Below are 15,737 nucleotides of genomic sequence, written 5' to 3'. Positions count from 1 at the left end.
ATCAAAACAACTTTCAGAGGACCTTAGAAGAAAAATTGCAGCTGGAAAAAGCAATAAAAGCATTTCTAAAGAACTGAGTATTCATCAGTGCACAGTGAGAGAAATTGCCTACAGATGGAGGAAACTCAGTACTGTTGCCACTCCCATAGGAGTGGGTGTCCTGCAAAGATCACACCAAGAGTACAATGTGCAATGCTGAAGGACATGAAAGAGAACCTAGGGTAACAGCAAAAGATTTGTGATATCTCTAGAACTTGCTGACATCTCTGTTCATGTGACCACTATAAGAAAACAACTGAACAAGAATGGTGTTCATGGTAGAACACCATGGAGAAAACCACTGCTCTTCAAAACAAAAAATACTGCATGGCTCAAGTTTGCAAAAGACTACCTAGATGTTCCACACTGTTTCTCGGACAATATTCTGTGGACAGATGAGACAAACATTGGACTTTTTGGCAGAAATGCACCTTACTATGTTTGGGGGGAAAAGGGCGCTGCACACCAACACCAAATCCTCATCCCAACTGTCAAGCATGTTGGAAGGAGCATCATGGTTTGGGGCTGCTCTAATACCTCAGGGCCTGGACAGCTCGCAATTGTTGAGGGAACAATGAATTCATGGAGAATGTCAGAACAGTGGTCAATCACCTGAAGCTTAATAGAAGTTGGGTGATGCAACAGGACAATGATCTGAAACACAAGAGTAAATCAATAACAGAATGGTTTAAAAAGAAAAAAAAGTTGTGTTTTGGAATGACTAAGTCAGAGTCCAGACCTTAACCCAATTGAAATGCTGTGGCGTGACCTGAAGAGGGCTATTCATGTAAGGTATCCCAGAAATATTGATGAACTGAAACAGTTTTGTATGAAGCAATGGTCTAAAATTCCTCCTCATTGTCGTGCAAGTCTGGTCAGCAGCTACAGGAAGTGTTTGGTGGAGGTTATTGCTACTAAAGGAGGTTCTACCAATTATTAAATACAAGGGTTCACATACTTTTTCCAGTCTGGACTGTGAATGATTAAACAATGTGTTCAATAAAGACATGAAAAGTACAAATGTTTGTGTGTTATTAGTATTGTATTTGTCTATTATTGTGACTTAAATGAAGATCAGACCACACTTTATGAGTAATTAATGCTGAAAACCAGGTAATTGCAAAGGGTTTGCAAACTTTTTTCTAGTAACTGTACATACCCTGTCATAACTGAAAATCTAGAAAACTGGAAAAGATAGAAATTAGAAATAAAAAAGAAAATTTTAGAAGCTTAGGAAGTCAGGCAGCATCTGTGGAGAGATAAACAGTTAATGCTTCAGGTGTAACATAACTCTGTTTTCCCCCACAGATGCTATCTAATTTGCAGTCTCGAATGAGTTCAGCTAACTCAACATTCACTAGCTCGATAGAATCATCGAACACCAGGTATAGCACTCCACCGTTAACAGAAGATAGTTGTTTCATCCAGTAAATAAAATTAGAATCAACAGCAGCATCAGAACTTGAAATAATAATTGCCATTTTCCATTTTTGCTGCCTGTTAATCTTTAAAAAGTGCATAGATATTACTGCAAGAATACGATTATTTCAATGACTGCGTCAGGTACCGGGGGAAGTGAAAGAGGGAATTTGTTTCCAGCACTGATGGCTTACTGTGGTTCAAGTAAATTCAGCATTGTATGTTATCTGCATCTGAGGTTATACCTGAGCAAAGTTATGAGAAGAGTTATGTTTTATTTATTCTTTGGACTTGAGAGGTTTAAGGTCAGCTGATAAAATGCAAACATCTGCAAGGCAGCAAGGATTGTGTATTTTATTATCCTATCTGAAATGCAGCACTCTCTTTCCTTACAGTGATCCATTCATTGACCTTTCTAGGAATTGGCAAATCTCCCCTGATGCAAGTATTGAATGTGAATGCCATTCAAATGTGGGGCACAAACATATTGCTGGTCGATTAAGTTCCTACATAAATCAAAAGGCAGTGTATTTTGAATGGAGTAAAAATCTTACATTTTGTATTAATTCACTCTTTAATTTGATAGCTGCTGCTGTAAATGTACATTCAAAATGGCCGATTGTCCAGAGGTTTCAAATCAACCAAGATATGGAAATCAGAACAGCAAAATGTAAATCCTGCTTTGCAATAATCAAACAATACGCTCATTCTCTTCCCTTTCTCAGTTTCTATTATATCCAAACGATGCTGAGATGTGAATCAGGATGTCAAATGCAAATCTGTGTCGCTGCAGTGTTGGGAAATGTGTTGTCGTACAACTTATTAGTTAATTCCTCCATACTTGATTGGTATATGGGTTAAGGGTTACAGAGAGAAGGTAGGAGAATTGGGTTGAGAGAAAAAAATCAGCCATGATAGAATAGTAACACACATACAATGCTGAAGGAACTCAGCAGTTGACACAGCATAAGTGGAGAGGAATAAAATGTTTCAGGCTGAGCCCATTCATCAGAACTGAATATTCAATCAGCCACGATTGAATGACAGAGCAGACTCTATGGGTCAAATGGTTCAACTCCGCTTGTGTAGCTTATGGTCATCCCAAGTAAGAGCAAGTTAAATGTCCTTCAATTTCAAATAATCTTTTCATCTGACTTACAAAATAACTTCTTAGTGCAATCATTCTCAGTTCACCATGGGCAGAAAATCCGCAACAACAAATGACTTGTTTGCTTAAACTTGTCCATATTTTGAGAAATAGACTAAAATTACTGCACTAGAATAATGTTACAAAATAAATTAAGTCATAGAGTACACAGAAACAGGCCTTTAGCCCAACTAGTCCATTCCGAACCAAAATTCTGCTTAGTCCCATCAACTGGAATTTGGACAATGGCCCTCCATCCTCCTCTCATCCATGTACTTATACAAACTTCTCTTAAATGTTGAAATTGAACCTGTACCTGCCACATTTGTTGACAGTTCGTTCTACACTCTTACCACTCTTGAGTGGAGAAATTCCTCCTAATGTTCCTCTCAATCATTTCATATTTTACTCTTAAACCATGAGGTCTGGTTCTAGTCTCACCCAACCTCAGTGGAAAAAGCCTGCTTGCATTTATCTAATCTTTTCTGCTCATAATTTTGTATACCTCTATCAAATCCCTCTCAACCTTCTATGTTCTAAGGAATACAGTCCTAACCTATTCAACCTCTCACTCTTACTTGGGTCCTCAAGTCCCAGCAATATCCTTGTAAGTTTTCTCTCTACTCTTTCAAACTGCACACAAAGCTCCAAATTCGGCCTCACCAGCATCTTATACAGCTTGAACAGAACATCCCAACTCATGTACTCAATGCTTTGATTTATGAAGGCCAACATGCCAAAAGCTCTCTTTATGACCCTATCTACCTGTGATACCACTTTCAAGGGATTATGGATCTGTATCTGATTATAATTAAGATTATTGTTTTTGGGCTGTGAGCTGGTATCTGTTCCAACCACTATTGTTCATATTTGTTTTGGTTGAAGTGTTGTGTTATATTTTGAACATTCCTATTTGCTGATTTAAAACCAAAACAATTCCAATTTGTTTTACCAACTTTCAGTTATCACTGACAGGATAGATCCCTATGATGTCTCAACTAGCTATATATAACCCTGATGGATTGTAGACTTATTTGGCCTTCTGAATCTTGACTGCTTGCACTGTAGTAACATAAATGGGCAACTCCTTTAATTAGTGGAGGCAATATGAGATGATATCCATTCTTGCAATCAACTGAACAATGGTAACTGGAATCAGTGGTAAATTATTTGATTGAGGCGCTCAAAATTCTCAAATAGAAGAATGTGAAAGGCAGATAAATACAGGTGTGTAGGTCATTGAAACTGTAACTAATTTATCAGGAATATAAAGGTTAGATTGAGTATGTTATTTGCAGACTGCTGAGAATAAGGAAAACTACTCACTGGATATGAATTTTTCAGCTCATATGCTATCATTTTGACATACTGTAAATAGACAATCCATGAAAAAAATTATTCCAGATGCCATATTGCCTTTTCTCAACTCCTAAAGTTCATTCATCTATTCTCCTCCATGTTAGGTAAGGAGACAAAACAAATATTTGGATTTTATCTCTAGACTCTGATAAATAGGGTCAGAATATATATCACCCTGTTTTAAAATTATTTTTAACAAATTATTCCAAAGAGCTTAAAAGGGTGAAGATTCCTATTGTATCAAGGTCTAACTTCACATCGAATGTTCTGCAGGACACAAGATTTTTGTTATACTGAGGAATAGTTGTGATAACATCATTAATAAAAATACTGCAGTATTAGTTAACAATTTTGTTTTTAACTCTGTGGAACTAAAGTGAACATTTAATAAAATACTCACTCTCATTATTCCCTACATTCTATATATTAATTGCATAATGTCAATTAATTCCCCCCACCCCATTAATCAGCCTGCACTGTATTTTGTTGGCTTTTCTCTAAAGCAGAGCTTAAAGTCATTACTGGCATTACTTTGTTGTCCTCTTGATTTAAACATTCACTTTGAGAGAAGAGGAACCAGTTTAGAGATTTATTTTTCATTATTAAAAACAAATTTGACAGCCATATTGTCAATCAATTAGAAAGTCAGATCAAGGAAGTGGCCATTTCTACCATCAACAGAACACAGCTGAAAGGTTTCATGGACTGTAATTAGTTTAAAAAAAACAAGCATATAAGATTTAAAATTTTAAAAGCAGAACATGCAGAAGTAAGAGTTTAGAGAGAACAACTGGGAGAGCAGAGATTTTGCAACAGTTAATTTCAAAGCTATTGTAAGGTGTTACCGTGCATGAGCCATATGATTTTGTTTCAGAAACTAAAAAATTAAAATCTTAACCATTGTTAATTCATGGATCACTGGTGTTTCTTTATGTGCTGTCTAATTAGCACATTTTAAATGAAGTAAAATATTTTTGCCAAATTGACACTGGATCTATAGAGCATTTGTAATCAAGATATATATTCAGTACAGGTCCTCCCCACATTACAAATACCTGACTTATGGACAGCCCATGTATATGAATGAGCATTCGGGAAACCAGTTGGATGGATAGGGATGGACTTCCCAGCTGCTGCAGGTCTACAAGTATCTCTGGCCAGGTGGGAATGCAGAATTTCCATGCCCTCTCCCCAATGCCCGCACCCCACCCTCCTAGCCCACACCCTATTCTCTGATCCAAGATGAAAGCACTGATGAGTCTAGCTTACTCGCTGATTCTGTAAGGCCAACTGACAGCCATTATTTCTACACCTGATCAATCTCCCATCATAGCCGTTTCTGTGGTCCTCTCCCCTACAATGTTATTCAGTTACAACCTGTGAATTGTTTGTTGCTAACACTTATCAGGAATGGAGCCCTGTTGTAACCTAGGACCGTGAGGCAGCGGGGGTGCTTAAAAGAGAGAAAATTGTGAAGGTCGGTCATTTCTTTGGCAGTTGAACGGGGCACAACTGCGCAAGTGCGTGTAAGTCGGACTGTGAGGCAGCGGGAGTGTTTAAAAGAGAGAAGATTAATGGAGTGGGCGACATTGTAGTGGGAGACAGAGTAGGAAGGCTTTGGCGAGCAGAGGCTGAGGAAGAGCTTCACTCCAAGTGAGGTAATGCTGGGTAAGTTCCTTTAATAAATTTAATTACCTTAAGAGCAGGTAATGGAGGCAGCAGTTAGGGCAGTTGAGTGCTCCGTTTGCAGTATGTGGGAAGTCAGGGCGAGCACAATCGTCCCTGATGACTACACCCGTAAAAGGCGTACCCAGCTGCAGCTCCTGACAAACCGAGTTAGGGAACTGGAGCTGGAGCTGGACGAACTTCGGATTATTCGGGAGGCAGAGGCAGGAATAAACAGGAGTTACAGGGAGATAGTCACCCCTAAGAGTCAGGAGACAGGTAGCTGGGTGACTGTCAGGAGAGGGAAAGGGAACAGACAGAATGAGCAGAGCACCCCACCAATAATAAGTACATCGTTTTGGATACTGTTGATGGGGACGACCTACCAGAGACAAGTTGCAGTGGTTGCGTCTCTGGCACCAAGACGGGACCCTCAGCTCAGAAGGGAAGGAGGGAAAAGAGGAGAGCAGTAGTGATAGGGGATTCAATAGTTAGGGGGACAGATAAGAGGTTCTGTGGAAGAGATCGAGAATCTCGGATGGTCTGTTGTCTCCCTGGTGCCAAGGTCCGTGCAATCTTGGATCGAGTTCTCAGTATTCTCAAGAGGGAAGGTGAGCAGCCAGATGTCGTGGTCCATGTATGGACCAATGACGTGGGTAGGAAGCGTGAGGAGGTCCTGAAAGGTGAGTTTAGGGAGTTAGGCGCCAAGTTAAAGGACAGGACCTCCAGGATAGCAATCTCAGGATTGCTACCAGTGCCATGTGCAGGCGGGTTTAGAAATAGTAAGATAGCACAGATCAACACATGGCTGAAGACATGGTGCAGGAGGGAGGGCTTCAGATTTATAGATAATTGGGCAGTTTTCCAGGGAAGGTGGGACCTGTTCCGGCGGGACGGTTTACATCTGAACTAGAGGGGGACAAATATTCTTGCAGGGAGGTTTGCTAGAGAGGCTCCAGTGGATTTAAACTAGATACAAGGGGGGAGGGGAACCAGAGTGTAGGAACAAATGTAGGGGAGAAGGAAGAAAAAGAAAATAGTAAAGTTGTTTGCACCGTTAGTGATAAACAGAGAGTAAGAGGTGGAAAATTTTCTTAAATGCATTTATTTTAATGATAGGAACATTATAAGAAAGGTGGATGAGCTTAAAGCATGGATTGATACCTGGAAGTATAATATGGTAGCTATTAGTGAAACATGGTTACAGGAGGGGTGTGATTGGCAACTAAATATTCGTGGATTTCATTGCTTCAGGTGTGATAGAATCAGAGGGATAAGAGTGGGAGGTGTTGCATTGCTTGACAGAGAAGATATTACAGTGGTGCTCTGGCAGGATAGATTAGAGGGCTCGTCTAGGGAGTCTATTTGGGTGGAATTGTGGAATGGGAAAAGTGTAGTAACACTTATAGGGGTGTATTATAGACCACCAAATGGGGAGCGAGAATTGGAGGAGCAAATTTGTAAGGAGATAGCAGATATTTGTAGTAAGTACAAGGTTGTGATAGTGGGAGATTTTAATGTTCCAAACATAGACTGGGAATCCCATACTGTAAAAGAGCTGGATGGTTTGGAGTTTGTAAAATGTGTGCAGGATAGTTTTTGCAGCGATACATAGAGGTACCAAATAGAAAAGGGGCAGTTTTGGATCTCCTGTCAGGGAATGAGATAGGTCAGGTGACGGAGGTATGTGTTGGGGAGTACTTCGGGTCCAGTGATCACAATACCATTAGTTTCAATATAATTATGGAGAAGGATAGGTCTGGACCCAGGGTTGAGATTTTTGATTGGAGAAAGGCTAACTTTAAGGAGATGCAAAAGGATTTAGAAGGAGTGGATTGGGACAATTTGTTTTATGGGAGGATGTAATAGAGAAATGGAGGTCATTTAAAGGTGAAATTTTGGGGGTACAGAATCTTTATGTTCCTGTTAGGTTGAAAGGAAAGGTTAAAAGTTTGAGAGAGCAATGATTTTCAAGGGATATTGGAAACTTGGTTCGGAAAAAGAGAGATATCTACAATAAATATAGGCAGCATGGAGTAAATGAGGTGCTCGAGGAATATAAAGAATGTAAAAAGAATCTTAAAGAAATTAGAAAAGCTAGAAGATATGAGGTTGCTTTGGCAAGTAAGGTGAAAATAAATCCAAAGGGTTTCTACAGTTATATTAATAGCAAAAGGATAGTGAGGGATAAAATTGGTCCCTTAGAGAATCAGAGTGGACAGCTATGTGTGGAGCCAAAAGAGATGAGGGAGATTCTGAACAATTTCTTTTCTTCAGTGTTCACTAAGGAGAAAGATATTGAATTGTGTAAGGTAAGGGAAACAGGTAGGGAAGATATGGAAACTATGATGATTAAAGAAGAGGGAGTACTGGTGCTTTTAAGGAATATAAAAGTGGATAAGTCTCCGGGTCCTGACATGATATTCCCTAGGACCTTGAGGGAAGTTATAGCAGGGGCTCTGACAGAAATATTTCATTAGAAACGGGGATGGTGCCGGAGGATTGGCATATTGCTCATGTTGTTCCATTGTTTAAAAAGGGTGCTAAGAGTAAACCTAGCAATTATCGGCCTGTGAGTTTGATGTCAGTGGTGGGTAAATTGATGGAAAGTATTCTTAGAGATGGTATATATAATTATCTGGATAGACAGGGTCTGATTAGGAACAGTCAACATGGATTTGTGCGTGGAAGGTCATGTTTGACAAATCTTATTGAATTTTTTGAAGAGGTTACTAGGAAAGCTGACCAGGGTAAAGTGGTTGATGTTGTCTATATGGACTTCAGTAAGGCCTTTGACAATGTTCCACACGGAAGGTTAGTTAGGAAGGTTCAATCGTTAGGCATTAATATTGAAGTAGTAAAATGGATTCAGCAGTGGCTGGATGGGAGATGCCAGAGAGTAGTGGTGGATAACTGTTTGTCAGATTGGAGGCCGGTGACTAGTGGTGTGCCTCAGGAATCTGAACCAGGTCCAATGTTGTTTGTCATATATATTAATGATCTGGATGATGGGGTGGTAAATTGGATGAGTAAGTATGCAGATGATACTAAGATAGGTGGAGTTGTGGATGATGAGGTAGGTTTTCAAAGCTTGCAGAGAGATTTAGGCCAGTTAGAAGAGTGGGCTGAAAGATGGCAGATGGAGTTTAATGCTGATAAATGTGAGGTGCTACATTTTGGTAGGACTAATCAAAATAGGACATACATGGTAAATGGTAGGGCATTGAAGAATGCAGTAGAACAGAGGGATCTAGGAATAATGGTGCATAGTTCCCTGAAGGTGGAATGTTATGTGGATAGGGTGGCGAAGAAAGCTTTTGGTATGCTGGCCTTTATAAATCAGAGCATTGAGTATAGGAGTTGGGATGTAGTGTTGAAATTGTACAAGGCATTGGTAAGGCCAAATTTGGAGTATTGTGTACAGTTCTGGTCACCGAATTGTAGGAAAGATGTCTACAAAATCGAGAGAGTACAGAGAAGATTTACTAGAATGTTACCTGGTTTTCAATCACCTAAGTTACAGAGAAAGGTTGAACAAGTTAGGTCTTTATTCTTTGGAGCGTAGAAGGTTGAGGAGGGACTTGATAGAGGTATTTAAAATTATGAGGGGGATAGATAGAGTTGACGTGGATAGGCTTTTTCCATTGAGAGTAGAGGAGATTCAAACAAGAGGACATGAGTTAAGAGTTAAAGGGCAAAAGTTTAGGGGTAACATGAGGGGGAACTTCTTTACTCAGAGAGTGGTAGCTGTGTGGAACGAGCTTCCAGCAGAAGTGGCTGAGGCAGGTTCGATGTTGTCATTTAAAGTTAAATTGGATAGCTATATGGACAGGAAAGGAATGGAGGGTCATGGGCTGAGTGCAGGTTGGTGGGACTAGGTGAGAGTAAGCATTCGGCACGGACTAGAAGGGCCGAGATGGCCTGTTTCTGTGCTGTAATTGTTATATGGTTATAGGAACTATGGGTATCCTTCAAGAAATTAAGTCTTTCTTTAATCTAAGGATTTCTAAAATGACATATATCTTCAATTTAAAAGCTCATCTTTCTCTTCTGATCAGACCCATAACACCAAGTACAAATCCTACTAGTCATTTCTGCACCAGCTTCAGCACTTGACTGTGTCCTGGTGGCCAGAAACATAGACAACTCCCAGTGCAAGTACTGATTATAAATTCACCTACTTTGCATTGTAGCATTTTGGCTGAGCAATTTAATATTCTACTTGATTTATATAGTGTGGACACTGTAAGTGTTTTATCAACTCAGACTCGAGATTTTCTTTTGCATTCTTTCCTAAGCCAATATGGGGAAGCATTGACCCCTGAACTTCTTTTTGAGCTTGTATAATTTGTATTGACCCTTTCAGTTTCAAACGTCACACAAAGATTAGTTGACTGATTTTGAGCCGGTGCCAATGTTCATGAACACTAAGTTTTAGATCTTGCTGAATTTGGTGAAACAACAGTGCTTAAAGAGAGCCCTCTGTACAGATTAAGCCATTTCGACAGTGAAAGCTGTTCCCTTTTCAATATTGGTTGGAGTTGGCTGCCACTTTAATGGGATCCCTGACACCCGGCAGTTATTATCAAGTTGGCTGAGAAGCTATTTACGTTAAAGCAAACAAAGAAGAATGACTTTTACCTCATGAGTTTTTTTTAAACAAGGTATCACATAAAGATTTGATCCTATGGTGGAAATTGAAGAATAAGAAACAATATGATTTTATAAATATCAAGGTGGGGAGATATTATAATCCAAATACCTGAACTTTGTTTATGGCCCAGAGAGTGCATGGATGGTAAGTATGCCTTAGTATTAAGTTAGAACTCATTTGGACATTATGCAACAACACAACTCCAGGGCGCTTCACAGTAAGTAATTATCTGAGATATTATTTGAGTCAATTGCTTCCTCCTGTTTATGATGTGGTAGGGAAATAAAAAACATTAAATGGTTTCTGTTAAAACTTAGATATGTAGAATTATTCTCATCTTTTCACAATCATTGTAACTGCAACAACTTGCCCAACATTTCTATGGATGCAGGAAAATGACTTGTTATTTGCATGATGCCATCTATACTGCCAAGTGATTGCTTGTGACTAGAGTGTTCATCAGCTGAGGTTCCAAAAGCCTTGGACATTTCTTAATACTGAATATTCATCACCCCCATGTGAATTTCTTTTGAGAACTTTGATTTCCTTTCAAAGTGTAAGCTTCATTGGGAAAATCTCACCTGTGAGCAGCAGCTGAGCAGATACTGGAGACAGAGGCATACACTCCAGTTCCCCAGACTTCACTCCGGGAAAAATCACAATTTGGTGGGCACAGCACATCCACCTGGCTCTCCTTGAAGGAACTACCACTGCTGGAACACATGACTGAAACTGGCACTTGAAGAACAAAGCACACTCTGTAATACACCTCAGAAGAATGTTAATGTTCCATTAACAGAACCATCAAGGCTACCCCATCAGAATGCTTTAGTAACTAAATCTTAATAGAGTCACAAAATGATATCAACAATCTACAGTGTTTCATATGAACACTGAGAGAAAAATAGACAATAAAAAGTAAATATGGTAGGATTTAGGGAAGCGATTACACATCTGTTGCATGGGATCTGTACAAATACATTTAATCTTGTTTCAATAAATCTATTAACTTCTAGTACAGAATTTTATAAATTTTATTTAAGACTTGGTTCTTGTCCAATAGATGTAGCTTTTACAATCATACCTGATCCTTGATCTGGTGCTGCTGAGGTAAATGTTAACGTTCCTGTATGCAAGAAAAGAAGAATCCTTTGTAACCCCAGGTTAATTTCTGACATAAATTTAAGAATCAGTCACATTAGTTGGAGAAAATGGAAATGATGGCTTGCATAAGAAGTCAAATAAATGGCAGTCCAGCCCCAATAATTAAATTTACAACGCACTCCAACAACCTTAACGTGAACATAGTGGGAGCTTAATGAAAAGAACGAACGATGTGAGTTAATAACTTTGAATTTTCAGCTACTAGATATCAGGATCTCCTTTGTGCAAATCCTTGTAAATTCCAGATTTTCTGGAGATATTTGTGTCTTTTACTCATCCGCAAGCGCAATTCAGCGGAGACTTTTGCTCTGTTCCATTCTAAAAGTACCGTATTTACATCAAATGGACGCAGAGCTCGGGAAAGCAAGGTGCACCGTTGGGTTGGATTTTAGTATTCGCCCAAAGCATTCCCCAGTTTCCCAGTCTGTGCCTGTAACGCGCTATTTGGTGTCTCTCCCCCCCCCCCCCCCACACCCACCCCAGCTAGGCTGCAGGTGAGCTCTGCTGTCTCGGGTCATTTTGAGCATTTGAATCTCCTCTCCCAACCTGATGGAGTTCGCCGCCACTGACTAATTGCCGAGTTTCCATTGGGAATGAGGCACTTACCGAAAAAGACGATTGCCCTAGTTAGAACAAACATGGTAACAGCATCCAGAGTATTCCGATCCAAGAGCTACAGTCAATGATAAAAGCACACAAGGTGAATATCACGGGAGTCAGGCTGTAACCACAAGGCGACCGACAATCCGCTTACGGCCGAATACTTGAAACAAAACCAACCGCAAAACAAGCAGCTTGGTTTAAGCCGCGTTAACAATGTACTGCTCAAAATGAACAGGTCAAAGCCCCTTTTCAATGATACAAGCTGAAGATGTACCCCCGGTGGCATCGCTAACCCTTTCTCTTAAACTCTCGGAAGAGTGGGGAAGATGCGCTTAATCAGGGCTTTACTTCAGCCCATGTTTTGTGATCTTATTGTCCAAACTTCAGTAACAACCGCTCCAGATATCTTAAGTATCCGGTATTGGATCAACATTAACGAATTTCTCCATGTCCTGTCGTTTATTTACTGCCAATCCAATGTTAATAAGAGGTTCGACCCTTTTCTTCCCCACTGTCCCTTCATACCTCGTCCAGATTTCCACTCACTTCACCTACCGTTCGCTGAGGAAACGAGACGATCTTACGCTTCACTCGGTAGTTTTCTGTGCCGCCAGCGAAAGGCTCAAATCTCACCCTGAATCTCAACTTCTCCAATTCACCTAAATACGCCTGGTTGCGTCACGCCGAGGCGTTCCAGATGCGCAATTTTGCGGATCACTGTATATTTCGTATTTATATCTGGCACTCTGGCGGCAGAACGAGTTTTCAAATCTGGATTGGCACCGAGTGACCGTAAATTAGAAGGGGGTAATCTACAAGCAAGAGAGAAGGAATCGGTCGACGATCCAGCCACAGATCACGGGGACCCGTTGTGGCAGCATCGCCGGAACGGGGACAATTCACCAGGACTGGGAAATTGATCGAAAGGGAAAAATCAAGAATTGAAACTATTAGTAGCTCAGGTAGCGTCTGTGGAAAAACACAGGCGTGAAAAATCAAACAAAAAAACTCCATAACCTGTCAGTTATGTTTGTCTCCGATTCAGGTGAATTTGCGTAACCTGAAAAGTAGCTTTTATTTCTTTCTTCATAGACAAGTATTTCCAACATTTTTGTGTTGTTTCAGATTTCCACCACGTCAAGTGTATTGCTTTAGGTTATCATCAGGACTATAGATTCTCTAGAGAAAGAAATAGCCTGGAATGGAAATTAATTGGAAGGGGAAAAAAATAGACCGGAATGAGAATTACTCAGAAGTGCAGATCACCGAAATTAAATTTATATTAATAATAATCAGAAATCATCAGACTGCAAACTCATCAAAGCCAGGAAACCGGTAACCACAAATACAGTTCCCTTCAATTCTAAAGTAACCAGAATAGTAATTAATTAGAAATGGAATTTGCCAGAACTGTGTCAGATCTAAAAACCCTAAGATTTCAACACAACCAGATATCAGAATCAAAGTCAGTAGCACCAAATCACTGGAACAGAAAGATACCAGACCCAGAAATTCATGAAAACTCAAAAATATCACATCTGAAAGTTGACAGAAATGGAAATCAACAAACCTGAAAGCCTTTTACTCAGAATGGAAATTAATGGTAAAGAAAATCATAAGTGATCATGAACACGACTGGAAATTGCCTAAGTTAAACAAAAGTCAGAACCAGAATTGACCAAGCATACAAACAAGAACTGAAAATAACCAAAGAACTGGAAATCACCAAGACCAGTTAGTCATCCCCAAACTGGAAATCATTAAAACCAGAATACATCACAAATACATTCATAAGAAAATTGGAATATATTTCCACACTTTACACTGTATCTTTAGTAATAGATAATGAAAATTCCTGAATTTCTATTTTACATAATAACAATATATTTCACAATTAGGTATATTAAAAATCTGCATTTATATTGTACCTCTAACATGGGAGGATATCCTGTGACTCTTCACAGAAACAAACCTGATTGTGGAAAGCAAAGAACACTCTGAGTATCACAAACTAAACTGTAATTCTTGAAATATATCATTAATCAGAATATGTTGCTGTGAAAGCACAATACTATAAATATCTCATTAGAGCTGTGAACAGGGAGGAATGTGACATCGGAGCAACACAGATATTTTACAAGTATATTTAAATAAGTTCATTTGCAAATCTGCTGGTGGGGGGAAGGAGGTAGCTAATATGTCATATTGATCGCAAACCTTTTATAGTACGTCCAAACTAAAGTTCTTCCCATATGATTTGCAAGAGCGAGTTGGGATTGTACACTTGGTTATAAACCAGTTTCCTATTCCAACAGAGAACATCCCTGCATCTTCTTCAGTGATTCTCTTGGAAAAGAAAATGTTGAGATGGTTCTCGTCCAGTCTGTAATGTTCTCATTTTTTTTGCAACATCGTTTCTCTGTTGCATTTACTTTCTTTAACGAAACAGTTAAATGAAATTTCTCAAATACAAAATGGTAGCACGGTCAGCTTTCATCTCCACTTGCTATCTACTATGAAATATGAACAATATGAAAGTGGTTATCAGAGGAAAATTAGACCTTAGAGCAGGGGTTCTCAACCCAACGTCCACAAACTCCTTGCTTAATGGTATTGGTCCATGTCATAAAGAACAGTTGGGAGGCTTTGCCTTAGAGGCTTGGCCGTTGTTCAACTGTACACTCTCCTAGCCATACAGTAATCAAGTGTGGTGCTAATGAGTACATGTAATTGTAGAAGCTTAAAGTCAGCCGAATATCCTTCAGCACTGGGCCACAGCAACTCCTGTGGATTTTCAGAAACTTGAAAAGCAGCAAGCAATTAAAAATTATGAACTGTCTGTAGAAATAAATCAGCAACTGACCAGAAATGCTTCCTTAAATAGCTCTGGTGGAGTGAGATGGAGAGTTGGGCCATTACTTTGCTCGAGGCATGGTTAGATGGGTAAAATTAAGAAAAGCCATTATCAAGAATGTGGGTTTAAAATGGCAGTATTGGTGTCAAACCCACCTCATTTGCTAATTGATGTCACCATGTTCTTGGACTGCACACTTGTCACATTGTCTTTTGAATCATCCTTTCCTCAAATATGCAAGGGCAAATTGGCCCTCATTTTGAAACCAAATGGCACTTGGGCACCCCCAGAATATATTCTATGGAACCAACGGATGCAATAAATATTTTAAAATAAACTCCAATTATTAACAAAACTCTGCTCTCTTTTGCACTGCACATTTTCATTTGTGAAAATTAATTGAGAATCTAGCTGATTACATCCAAGAGTTAACAGTTTCTGTACTATTAAAAGTCTGGACAAGTACTGGGGATCTGTTGTTTCCGTACTGATGAACCAACTGACATTTCTGATTGTTATCATAAGCTCAGATGGAATGATTAAGAACACATACACTTGTATTCACAATTGGTTCTATAACAAACACAAACAAAACATTATTAATAAATCCTAAAATACCATAGAATATTTCATTATGAAACCCCTGCTTCTACAGATTGGAAGTGAAATTGGGCATGAAACTTAAAAGCTTAAAGGTGTTCTGATTCAATTTCCAGCCCATGTTTCTGCATATTTTTCGACTTTGAAGTCACATTGACATTTGGTTTGGTGTCTAAACCAGATTTTACTTCTGCTTTCAAGTCTGATCTCTTAGACGCAGGAATCTGAAGTAC

At 39.4% G+C, this 15,737-nt stretch overlaps 1 protein-coding gene across 1 annotated transcript in view; it reads right to left on the bottom strand.

The window, feature by feature from the left end:
* Positions 1-14,983, bottom strand: part of coch (coagulation factor C homolog, cochlin (Limulus polyphemus)) — a 36,223-nt gene extending 21,240 nt beyond the window's left edge. Inside the window, exons 1-3 of the mRNA XM_072251104.1 lie at positions 14,970-14,983; positions 11,368-11,409; positions 10,865-10,996 (exon numbers count right to left, since the gene is read on the bottom strand). Of these exons, the coding sequence (XP_072107205.1) occupies positions 10,865-10,996; positions 11,368-11,409; positions 14,970-14,983 (188 nt within the window). The remainder of the gene's footprint in view (positions 1-10,864; positions 10,997-11,367; positions 11,410-14,969) is intronic.
* Between the last annotated feature and the right edge of the window lie 754 nt (positions 14,984-15,737).

Source organism: Mobula birostris, chromosome 1 (genome assembly GCF_030028105.1).
Source record: "Mobula birostris isolate sMobBir1 chromosome 1, sMobBir1.hap1, whole genome shotgun sequence".
In the NCBI taxonomy this organism is placed as follows: domain Eukaryota; kingdom Metazoa; phylum Chordata; class Chondrichthyes; order Myliobatiformes; family Myliobatidae; genus Mobula; species Mobula birostris.
This window is presented reverse-complemented; position numbering and strand designations above follow the sequence as displayed.